The sequence below is a fragment of the Myotis yumanensis genome, unplaced genomic scaffold (assembly GCF_028538775.1).
Source record: "Myotis yumanensis isolate MYYU_CA2020_CCGP unplaced genomic scaffold, mMyoYum1.0.hap1 SCAF_6, whole genome shotgun sequence".
Taxonomy (NCBI): Eukaryota; Metazoa; Chordata; class Mammalia; order Chiroptera; family Vespertilionidae; genus Myotis; species Myotis yumanensis.
Genome location: NW_027223757.1, coordinates 25,983,086 through 25,995,397, shown reverse-complemented (window position 1 = coordinate 25,995,397; position 12,312 = coordinate 25,983,086). Strand labels below are relative to the sequence as shown.

General features: G+C 42.5%; 1 protein-coding gene across 1 annotated transcript; it reads right to left on the bottom strand.

Annotated features, from left to right (window-relative positions):
• Positions 1-806: 806 nt before the first annotated feature.
• On the bottom strand, positions 807-11,833 carry ABRACL (ABRA C-terminal like). Its single transcript, XM_070419267.1, has 3 exons — positions 11,679-11,833; positions 6,653-6,719; positions 807-1,381 (listed from the first exon to the last, which is right to left on the bottom strand). The coding sequence occupies exons 2-3, from the start codon at positions 6,711-6,713 to the stop codon at positions 1,197-1,199; spliced, it is 246 nt and encodes an 81-aa protein (XP_070275368.1). The 5' UTR covers positions 6,714-6,719; positions 11,679-11,833; the 3' UTR covers positions 807-1,196.
• Between the last annotated feature and the right edge of the window lie 479 nt (positions 11,834-12,312).

Sequence of the window (12,312 nt, the reverse complement as noted above, 5' to 3'; positions counted from 1 at the left end):
TCTCTGTCTTACCTTTAATCGTTACCCTCCCACAGTCTCATTTTTCCCCTCTGGATAATCAACTCTGATCATGTGAATTCTGCCTCCTCTATGATACCTTTGCCAACTGTCATGCTTTCTCTGATCTCACCCTCCTTGACATTCTATATAACTTTCAATCCTGTACTACAGGCTGCAACATGCAATTATGGACAATCCTGTATTGTGTCAGGTAGGTCTAACTAATCCAATTAGAAAGTGAAGTTTTTAGATTCCATGTTTTGGCGTGTCCCCTAACTCAATGATAAGCATTCAACAGGCATCAAAATCAGTATGTTTTTCATAGGGCCCACCATAACATGAACCAGCCCTACTTTTAAATTTTTTTAAAAATATATTTTATTAATTTTTTTAAATTATGATGATCCATTAATCACTTTGTATTCTTTTTTTTAAAATATATTTTTCATTGATTTTTTTACAGAGAGGAGGGGAGAGGGATAGAGAGTTAGAAACATCGATGAGAGAGAAACATCAATCAGCTGCCTCCTGCACATCTCCCACTAGGGATGTGCCCGCAACCAAGGTACATGCCCTTGACCGGAATCGAACCTGGGACCCCTCAGTCCGCAGGCCGATGCTCTATCCACTGAGCCAAACAGGCTACGGCCTACTTTTTAATTTTTAAACTATTCTGTAGTTTTAAGAGAATTTTTCTTCAAATTAAGATAACTTTCACTGCAAGAGTAAGTTACCTACTTTTGATGCAAAAACTCGATTCTGAGAGGCACATAAATCTTCAATGACAAAATAAAACAATAAGGCACTTTTAAGATAGTAACATGTTTTTATTACATAAACATTAAAATATTCCTTGTGGGAGCTGGTCTTTAGTTTGCTTCTTGCTTTCACAGAATATCAATTATCTATGGAAATTGTCTAAGAATGATTTATGAAACTCTCACACGCCCACCACAAAAACCTCAATGCCTACATTTTTCAACCAGATTCCTGAGAAAAATAATCAGTTTTGTTTATTTTACAGTGTAATACATAAATTTTCTTTCAAGATATGAAAAGGATGGACTTCTAAAATGAGTCTCCTTTTGTTTACAAAGTTCTATAAAAATACATTAACTATGCTCATGTTTTTCCTCTGACTTGAAAATATTCCAGTTTACCAGAAAATAACAATGAACAATGATATGCAAACCACATTAATCTTGCAGCAATATAATGTCAACATCATCATGAACACCTTGCAAAAGTAGCTCTCCTGGGTATGTAACAATCTTTCTTCGTTTTGCAGCTTTGAGTGTTCCTACCAATGCTTCAAAGAGGTTGGCACATTTGTCATCTCGGAAGAGGACCCCAAATTTCACACTTAACTTCCCATCAGCATCTAATTTGAAAAAATACAATGTTAGTCGATGCAAAGTCTATTTCTTGTCCCCATGTATGGAAGAATTATATAATCTTTAATACACATCTAACCATAGGTTAACCAAAATTACAATTTAACACTGAACAGTCATAAATTCAGTGTAACCTCTTGCCAGGTCCAAAAAGTGATGAAATAAATAAAACATGTTGCACGCCTCTTAGCCTTAGTATCCTCTGGAAAAAGACTGGGAAGAAAACCAAGCAACATTTGCAAAAGGTGAATGTGTTAATGCTACTACTATGGACCAATTTCTCTCTCTAAATTTTGATGTTTTTAATTGTATTAGTTGTTGAATCAATAAAAATAACAAAGAGTCAGGAGCAATGCTTCTCTCAATGTGTTATATATGTACTCAGAACCCCCAGGGAGAGAGTGATGACCTTAAAAATGAAAAAAATCTGTATTTACTGAGATCCCTAGATTATCTAGATTGGCGACCAGTTCTTAATACAGATGTTAAAAATTAAAGTATAGCCCTGGCTGGTTTGGCTCAGTGGATGAAGTGTTGGCCTGTGGACTAAAGAGTCGTGGATCTGATTCAGGTCAAGGACACATGCCTGGGTTGCCGGCTCGATCCCCCCTAGGGGGCATGCAGGAGGCAGCCAATCAATGAGTCTCTCTCATCATTGATGTTTCTGTCTCTCTCTCCCTCTCCCTTCCTCTCTGAAATCAATATATGTATATTAATTAAGGTATATACTAAAAGAAAATATGAGTTACTAAGCCATAAAAAGACATGGAGGAACCTTAAATACATATTACAAAGTGAAAGAAGGTAATGTGAAAAGGCTACATGCTGAATGATTCCAACTACAGAACATTCTGGAAAAGGAAAAACTATGAAAAAAAGACAAAACTAAGTAAAATGATCAGTGGTTTTCATGAGTTGGGGTGGGGAGAGATGAACAGGCTAGGCTTCCCAATATATGCTTTCAGTTTGCCTGTCTTTCTTCCTGCTGCCTAAGAGACCCACAAGGGCTGAGATGGAATTTTGTTTATTTTCACATCTCCAGCACTTAAGTACAAAAGCAGCACTCAAGAAATATTTGTTGAATGAAAGAATTTAAATCTCCAGATAATCTTTATCCACTTAATTTTTTTCTACTGGATGGAAAATGAGAGCAGAATTTTATTTTTAAAGAAACAGATAAAATTAAATCAATTTCCAGCTTCAGCTAATATATCATATTGAGATTAGTCTAAATATGATTAATCTATATCATAATTTAGATCCATCAAATTATTCCACAACTTAAATAATTTACCATAGCATGTCAGTAGATAACACATCTCCATAGATACTTTCCAATTCATAAGTCATCCATTACCAGAAACAGGTAAGTAAAGAAGGCCTGGTGAAACTGCAATCTTCAAAATATTTTCATCCTTATAGAAGTTATGACAATTACTTCGTTGTCTTCTAGTTTGTAAAGCTGCTAATTTTGAAGTGTGGGCTCAGTTTACCCTTGCAGAACAGTAACACTGTGCTAGGGATATAGAGGCTAGACTTTTACACTCCATCTTAGCCAAAAGGCTGAGAAGCAATAGAGGTTAGACTTTTAAACTATTTTTTTATTATCTTTATTTGATTAATCCTCACCTGAGAATATTTTTCTATTGATTTTTAGAGAGAGTGGAAGGGAGGAGGAGAGACAGAGAGAAAGAGAGAAACATTGATATGAGAGAGACACATCAATTGTTTGCCTCCCATACAAACTCTGACCAGGACCGGGGATCGAGCCTGCAACCAAGGTTAACCAGAATTGAACCCAAGACCCTGTGAGCTAAACTGGCTAGGGCTAGACTTTTAAATGCAATGAATCTGACTGATTAACACTCAGCTGACACGCAGAAAGATCTAAGAGAAAAAAAGAATGCTATGAATCTTTGGAAATACATCTTTAATACCTTTAACCAACCAAACAATAGTACTACTCTATTTCCTAGACTCTAGGGCAGGGGTGGGCAAACTTTTTGACTCGAGGGCCACAATGGGTTCTTCAACTGGACCGGAGGGCCGGAACAAAAGCATGGATGGAGTGTTTGTGTGAACTAATATAAATTCAAAGTAAACATCATTACATAAAAGGGTACGGTCTTTTTTTTTTTAGTTTTATTCATCTCACAGAGCTCCGGAGAAATTGGGAATGTAGAAAGGAGGACCAGCCCGGCCGGCATAGCTCAGTGGTTGAGTGTCGACCTATGAACCAAGAGGTCACAGTTGGATTCCTGGTCAGGGCACATGCCCGGGATGTGGGCTCGATCTCCAGTGTGGGGCATGCAGGAGGCAGCCGATCCATGATTCTCTCTCATCATTGATGTTTTCATCTCTCTCTCCCTCCCCTTTCTTCTCTGAAATCAATAAAAATAAATTTTTTAAAAAAGGAGGCCCTAACCAGTTTGGCTCAGTGGATAGAGCGTCAGCCTGCGAACTCAAGGGTCCCAGGTTCGATTCCGGTCAAGGGCACGTACCTTGGTTGCGGGCACATCCCCAGTAGGGAGTGTGCAGGAGGCAGCTCATCGATGTTTCTCTCTCATCGATGTTTCTAACTCTCTATCCCTCTCCCTTCCTCTCTGTAAAAAATCAATAAAATATGTTAAAAATAAATAAAAATAAAAGTAAAATTAAAAAAAGGAGGACTCATGACGTAGATGGATCATTGTTGAAAAGAAGACTCACCAAACTTCCACCAAGTGGGTATGATGAAGTGGGTGGGAGAAAAATGGGGTTAGGAAAGATTATTCATTGGTTTGATTGAGGAACTAAATAAATGACAACCTACGCTGTCTCCTCCTGTTCTCCACAAACATTCCAAATGCAGCTCATGCATTTCCTCCGGAACTGACCTGTCCTACACTCCAGAGTCTTACCTAATAGCCAAGGATTCATTGAGTGCCCCCAACTACTACAGATTTCAAGAATCTTTTTCTCTGAGACCATACTAAATTGGATGACAGCACTTCACAGCTTAGCATACCATTTTTCCTGATAATTAGCTCATGTGTTTTTAATCCATTTTTCTCACCTCAGTAGTAAGATCTTTGAGGGACAGGAACACACTTTATGTCACTTGTACCTAACACAGTGCTTGCATACACAGATTTCCAACAAATAGTAACTGACCATATGATTAAACTCGGTTGTTGAGCCCACACTAACTTTTATATGCCCAGTTTAGTTTTTTCTTGGTATATTTCAGTGATGATGACCTAGGTTTAATGAAGAAATAAAATGACTAGAGAAGACCAGAAAGAACAATGGCCCCCAAACACATTCATGTCCTAATCCCCAGAACCCATGAATATATTACCTTACATGGTAAAGAAAATTTTGTAGATGTGATTAAGGATCCTGAAGTAGGGAGATTATCTGAGACTATCTGGGTGAGCCCAATGTAATCAATCACAAGTATCCTTTAAAAGTGGAAGAGGGAGCACTGGATGGTGTGGCTCAGTTGGTTAGAGCATCATCCCGTACACCAAAAGGTTGCTGGTTTGATTCTCAGCCAGGGCAAGTACCCAGGTTTTCAGTTCGGTTCAGTCAGGGCACGCACGGGGGGTAACCTATCAATGTTTCTCTCTCACAGGGATGATTTTCCTCTCTCTCTCTTTCTCCCCCTTCTTCTCTCTAAAATCAATTAAAAATACATATTTTGGGGTGAGGATTTTTTTTTAATTGAAGAGAGAGGCAGAAGATGAAATCAGAATGCCAGCTCTGAAGATGGAGAAACAGGGCCATGAGCCAAGAATGCAGGTTGCTTCTAGAAGCTAGAAAAAGACTAGAAAACAGGTTCAGATTCTCTAGGACCTTCAGAAAGGAATGCACCCTGCCAACACCTTGATTTTAATCCAGGGAGACCCTTATCACACTGCTATGGCTTAAATATTTGTGTTCCCCTCCTCCCTCCAGACTCTTAAGTTCTGAATTGCTAGAGGTCTGATACTAGCAGATGGAGCCTTTGGAAGATGCTAAAGTCATGAGGGTGTAAGGATTTAAAGTCATGAATCATAAAGATTAATGCCTTATAAAAGAGGCTGCAAAGAGATCCAAGCCCCATCCACCATGTGAGGATAGAAAAGGAAATCTGTGACCTGAAAGAGGACTTAACCCAACCATGCTGGTACCCTGATCTTGGACTTCTAGCCTCCAGAACTAGGAGCAATACAGTTCTGCTCTTTATAAGCTGGTCTGTGGTATTTTGTAATAGCAGCACCAATGAACTAAGATAGACTCCTAAACTACTTTACTCTTAGGATATTAAAAGCATTGTTTCACATCACTAAGTTTGTAGTAATGTTATGGCAACAATAGAAAACTAATACAAGGATGTTTGATATGAATGGCTTAATAGAATTTTCAAAGTATGTCTTGTTATTCCAAATGATTTGTAATTCATAAGCAGATAGAGCCATAAGTAAGAAGAATTAAGCTATAATGATAAAACAATTCTTATGAGGTAATTTAAAACTGTTTTTCACTAATATGATATAATTTTATAACTTTGAGTTCCATTATCCTAGTTATTGCTGAATATGTCTGGTGCTCTTACATTTTCAAAACATTCCCCAAATCTTCCATGTCTTACCTGAGATGTACAAATACTCAAAGGTACAAGTACAATAGTTACTTTCATTTCGCTTTCGGAAAGGGACACTAATACTACCAATTTTACATATCACTAATTTCATGGTAGCTTCTTAGATGCTGCTGAAGAAAAAGCTGACTTTAGAAAAAAAAATTGCCTGAAGGTTGGTTTAGTTATATGTACATAAATACCTGATTACATAAAACTCAAGAATTTGGAGAAAATATAATATAAAATTTAATATAATTTCAATTTTAGTCCCTAGACACTTGGAAGTTTAAAAAATGCTGGCAGGATAAAGCAGAAAATAAATTTTAGTAGCGTGACAAATAAAAATTTGAATATGATTCAATTACCAGATTTCAATGCAGCCAGATTAAAGGGGCACAGCAATTTTCATTCCATTCAAAGGATAATGAAATATCTTAACCATTCTTTGCATCAGGACGCCAATACCCCCACTAGCTTTGTGTTTCCACATATTAATTCATGGCTGAGGGCACTTGTCATCTGTGACTGAGGGAAGGGCTGTCATAGTTGTGTCCTGAGGCCTGGTGACTCCTAGGTTTCTACCAAAAGTGCTGGTCCTACCTGCTCTGAAGCAAACTCAATAGAAATACTGTATCTGTGTTATAATACTTACTTTTTGAACCCAAACGGTGAATTTCCTCCACTAAGAGGTTAACCTCATGTTCCACATTCATTGCTGCCTGAGGGAGAAAACAAAAAGTCTGTATTATTGCCATTTCTACATTCCATTAAGCACTTCTTGCCAAATCCAAGGGTCCTTTCTTTTATGCAGCAATTGTCAGAATTAATTTACCATGCTCCTCTTCCTAAAATTACTTGTGTGATGTGCATGGCACTAGAGTACTTCCATTTTCCTTCCATCTGCATAACTTCCCTCTGGGCTGATCCCACTCTTAGTCTACACATTCTATTGGGAAGAATGCAGCCATTTTCCTTGCACCCACTCTTAATTCTAAGTCCATCCTCTTCATGGTGCGGCTGCAGGCCATCAAAAATACAAAGGTGAGTTCATTGGTTGATCTCGTCCATGGACACAGACAATAGGGTGGTGAAGGCCTGGGCGGGGGAGGTCAATGGGGGAAAAGGAGTATATATGTAATACTTTCGACAATAAAGATTTTAAAAATAATACAAAGGTGAGTGACACAAGGGCCTGCCCTCAGAGCAACCAACCCTCCAGAAAGGAAGAACGGCCTGGAATGCATAGCAGTGTGACTGTACTCCTTGACTGATGGGTCCAAGGCATTATGGGAGCACAAAGAAGGAAGCCACAGGCTTCATGGAGGTCATTGGGGAGGTGTAGGCCAGGTAGATAGTTAGGAAAGAGTATTCAATGCATGGGAAAGAGCATGTACAAAAGCATAGAAGCAAAGGGAAAAAGGCAGGCCCTAAGTTAGGAGCTGGACATACCAATATAACCGTACACACTGCCTCCCCTCTGGGAACCTGCAGTCTAGTGGGGAAGGAAGATTGATACAAGGCAACTTTAATAATGTCAGGTCTGTGCAACAATGACTCCTAGGTCACACACAGGGCCATGTCCTTACCTGGACAGTGCACAGTGTACCTGACGACAATAAAGTAGTGGTGAAGACCATTCATCTTCAGATAACGGGAGCTATTAAACTTATTTTGACCTACCAGGTCCTCCACAGGCTGGGTTCTGCCCACCATTCCAGCTTCCTCTACTCATTCCACCTGAACTCTAGCTACAGCTACATGGGGCTTCTTTTTGTCCTTCAAATGTCCCTCAATCTCTCACATCCAACCTTCCCATATACTGTTCCTTCAACCCAGACTATGACTATTCCTCTTTTTTGGGCTAACTCCCACGCATTCAGTCCCAGCGTAGATATAACTTCCTCCGAAGCCTTCCATGAAGCCTGCAGTAGGAGAGCTCCCCCACGGAGTGTCCCCAAAGCATTGTCCACCCTCGTCATTTCATTTGATTGGAATAACGGATTTCTTAGCTTTCACCGCAAGGTAAAGCTCCTCTAGGCAGAGATCTGATTGTAATGCTGTCTGCTGGGTTGTCTGGCACCAAGAGCACAGGTTCAATAAATATTGTTTCTATGGACTGAAATCGCAAAGGCTTGAGAGAGGATGGAACTACAACTATGGGATTGTCACCAGAAAGCTGCTGATTTAAGTGGAGAACAGAGAGGAGCTCTCAGAGGAAGAGCACAGAGACAGAAAAGGGAAAGTAAAGGGGCCTGGCAAACAGCTAGAGTGAGAGGAGAGAAATACCAGCAAGAAGAGGGGAAAGCAGATTGAGGTGGAGGAGAGAACCCTAACCGAGTTGGGTCAAAGAAGTAAAAGGGCAAACAGCTAGAGTGAGAGGAGAGAAATACCAGCAAGAAGAGGGGAAAGCAGATTGAGGTGGAGGAGAGAACCCTAACCGAGTTGGGTCAAAGAAGTAAAAGAAGAAGAGTTTCCATAAGAAGGCAGTAATCTACAGTGAAAAGGACAACAGGAGGGTCAGAAAGTATGCATCAATCATCAGTCTGTTTTCCAATCTTAAATTCTCCAAATCACATAAGAGACTAAAAAGGTGTGGTTGTGTGAATGGTTTACTTTGGGGTGACAATTTGGAAAAAAAAAAACACATTATCCAGACAGATTGTAACTAATTCCTGGTAGCTTTTAAAAACAAGAATGACTTCTAGGTTTAGACTATACTGATTGGGACCTCAGATTTTCCATCAGCTAATAATTAAAAGCGCAACTGCCATCTGCTACATTACATGTAAGAATATTACAATTTAAGAAGCTTGTATTGCAATGAAATGCACATAAAACTATAAAAATTATAGGAACTTTGTGTTGGTGAATTTTATCTATAACATTATATACTCAATTCAAGGTATAGTTTAAGAGAGATACTCATAAGCTAAAATACACCCAAAGGACATCACTGAAAGGCATACCATGAGAATTATGGTAGAAAAAACACATCCCTGTAAATGTCAGCATGGGGGACAGTTGCTGTTTTTACCTACCCAGCACCCATTCCCCATGTTGGCACCATTAGTCTAATTTTTGTTTGGATCAAGTCTTCCTAACCCTGAACTCATGTACCTTGGATAGAGCCTTGCCCTAAACTCCAGTAATGGTTCAGAGCCAGAATAATTGATTGGGAGCAGAGGTAAATGATTTCATCCCGAACAATGAGGTACTGTCCCACTGGGTTCTAAGATGTAAGTTTACAGCCCCTGATGTAAACAGCTACCATTGGGAGGAATCTTACAGGAATAAAGCTGGAACAAAGAAAAGTCCAACCACATAACAATGATTGAGCCAATACAGGGCCCTGGACTTTCCAGTCACATAAACCAATCAACTTTCCTGGTTTTGTGTTTTTGAATGAGTTTCTGTCACTTGCATTCTAAAGACTCTTGACCCAAAAAGTTAGCCTGGAGAAGACCTACCACTGTTTTTATTTTAATTAAAGCTCCCTTTATGTACCTATGTGAAGAGTTTTATGTTGCTCTATCGGATGAGATGGATAGATGTAATAGAAAGGCAGATTTGGGAGCCATATAAGAAAAATTTCTCTAACAATCAAAATTGCCTAACAATGAATAAAGGTGACGACACCCTGTTCTCAAAAGCATTAATGCAGAAGTAGTGTGGATCTGTGAGGGTTGTTGAGCAAATTAGCCCACATTGGTTAGAAGGGAGAGTGAAATGCCCAAGCGGATTATGGTCCTAATTCTCAGATTCTATGATTTCCTCCCATTCTGAAAATTTCTCTGACACCATTCTCCACTCCTTCCACCTACCACTAGCCACACACTTCAGACAAAGCTCTCCTTTGATAATGAGGCTCAAAATGGAAATCCCTTTGTTATGTATAGTGTGAATACCTGCACCTTGTTAAACAGATGTATGCTCATCCAATTTTAAGAAGGGAAGGCAACCAGTATTTCTTTAGAATTAATTACATATGAGGCTCCTTATCTGTTAATTCATGTAATCCTAAGAGCCTTGCTGAGTATTTATTATTTATGCCCATTTTACGAATGATGAAACTGGCTGTTGTCCCTGGGAGTGTGGGGGGGGGGGGGGGTAGTGAGGGGATGCTGGCACAATTAAATGCTGTTGCTACCACATCCTCATCCTCTTCCATCTCCCCCTCCTTTTGTTCCTCTTTTTCTGTGCTAGTTATTATGCAAAGTGCAGTAAATGCAATAGCGTTGCATTTGTATGAAATATTACGAACTGAGTGTTTACTAAGGCAGAACACTTGCAGAGCAAGAAGGGCTCTCTGCCCAGACCCCTCCAAGCAGGAAAATAGCAGGCAGAGGAACTATTGCTAGCATACACAGTTTGGCATGATTTATTTATTTTATTATTTAGCGGGGACAATGGGGTAGAAATATCCATTGTTACACAATCCTTTGGAAGACCCATGGCATTTTATCTGGCTTGGGACTGGAGTAAGCAGCAAGATCAAAAACAATGAGAGGCCAGAAGCGGGCAAGTCCAGAGGGAAGAAAGAACTCCTCAAATGGGCCAATAGGCGGGAGAAGGGAGAGAAAAGGAGGAGAGGGGGGGGGGGGCGGCGAGTGATTAAGGCAAGGCGGTGGCAGATGCTGGGCGGCCCTCTAATTGTGACTGAATGTAATTGGGCAGCATGCGTGGGAATCACAAAGAGGAATGTCAGAGGATTCAGCATATGATAAAATGCTCTATCATTAATACACATCTATGTAGGGACCCTTTATAAATCTTTTTTTTTTTTTAAGTTTGGAGGCAACACATGGACACTTTTTAATGTTGAAGGACTGCAGCCTCCTGGGAATCAGGAGCCAACTCCATGTGCTAGGGCGGGCCACTTTTCCAGCCTTCCCAGACAATCGCAGACTAGCAGCTGGTGCGGGTCAGAGGGTGGCTGGGTTCCTTCCCGCCTGCTCCCGGGCGCGCACACTCCTTATTTGGTCATCTCGGCTGCAAGTTTGGGGGCTGGCCCCGAAGGTGTCCCCAGACCCTGTCCCCAGAGGCCATCACACGCTCACCACCGCACTGGTGCAGAGCTGGGGAACGCGGGATCTGACCCCCTGCTCCGGGCCAGCACCGCGGGCTCGGGGGCGGCCTCCCCGGGAAGGGCCGCGTCCCGGAAGCCTTTGTCTCCGCGCTCCCGGAGCCCCGCGCGCCCAGACCCGGCAAGGAAAACCGACCTGCTCCACTCCACAAACCCCTAGTGTCCCGCACTACCCCCACCCCACGTACAAGCTGGAGAGCACAGAGCCGCACCACCGCCCGCTCGCAGAACCCGCTGCCAGGAGGCCATCAAATTGCTCCTGGGCGTCTCGCCCCGCACCCCCTCCCTCCCCCTCCCTGCTCTGCAGATCGGGCTCCCGACAGGCCGCACCGCAGCCGGGCTCCCAGTGCGCCCCCGGCCCGCTGAGCACCTCGGAGCCGAAGGCGGAAGTCTGCGGAGAGGTGGGGGCGTGGGGCGCGTCCATCCCGCCCCCAGCTCCAACTCAGCCCAATTCCAGGAGTAACATCCACGCGCCCCAGCTTCCCCGGGTCCTGGCTCTCCACCCGCAGCCCACGATTCCCCCGCTGCTGGGCCTCCGCAGGATGCCCGGTCCGCCCCGGATACCTGGCCACCTCTTCCCAGGGGACTCGCTCACCTCTCCGCCTCCCTGGCTGGTCCGTAGAAAACCCGGTGCAGTCCGCGGGGGCGGGTTGTCGGATTAACCGCTCCGAGGAGGAAGAGGCTGAGGTAGGAAGTGATGAGGCACAGAGAAGGGCCTGTGTGCGGGGAGGGGAGGAGGAAGAGGAGGGAAGGGGGTGGTAAGAGTTTCTGCGCTCAGGAAGTGGGCCGCCCACACTCCCAGGGACAAGCCTATGAGGAAGAAACTCGGGGAGTGGAGACGCCCGATAAGGGGACAGAGTCCAGGCAAGTGGGAAAGGGACCCAGACCTCCACCTTTTCGATTGCCGCCACCTTTCCTTCGCGCTACCCGGAGACAGTAGTCCCCAGCCCTGCATCTGACGCCTGATCTCCTGCCAAGGTCCCGCTCTGGCAGAAGAAATAAAGCGCCCCAACGTGCTGAATGCTGAGGCCTCCCAGGAGAAACCGGGCTTTGGTTCTCTCAGCCTGGAGCAGGGGTCTCCAGAAATCAGCAGGACAGCAGAATGGTGTGATGTGCAAACAAAACTCATCTTGAAAACCAATTTGTTCTGCAAAGAAATTTTACATGGATTCTGGGTCGATAGAGGTGTCTTCCCTTGTTCATTCATTACTTCCTACATTTCACTGCTT

Bases quoted from the DNA above. Each gene is read 5' to 3' on its own strand.
- ABRACL (XM_070419267.1), bottom strand. From the start codon at position 6,713: ATGAATGTGGAACATGAGGTTAACCTCTTAGTGGAGGAAATTCACCGT. The intron at 1,382-6,652 runs GTAAGTATTATA...TTTTCAAATTAG, and splicing joins TCACCGTTTGGGTTCAAAAA to ATGCTGATGGGAAGTTAAGT.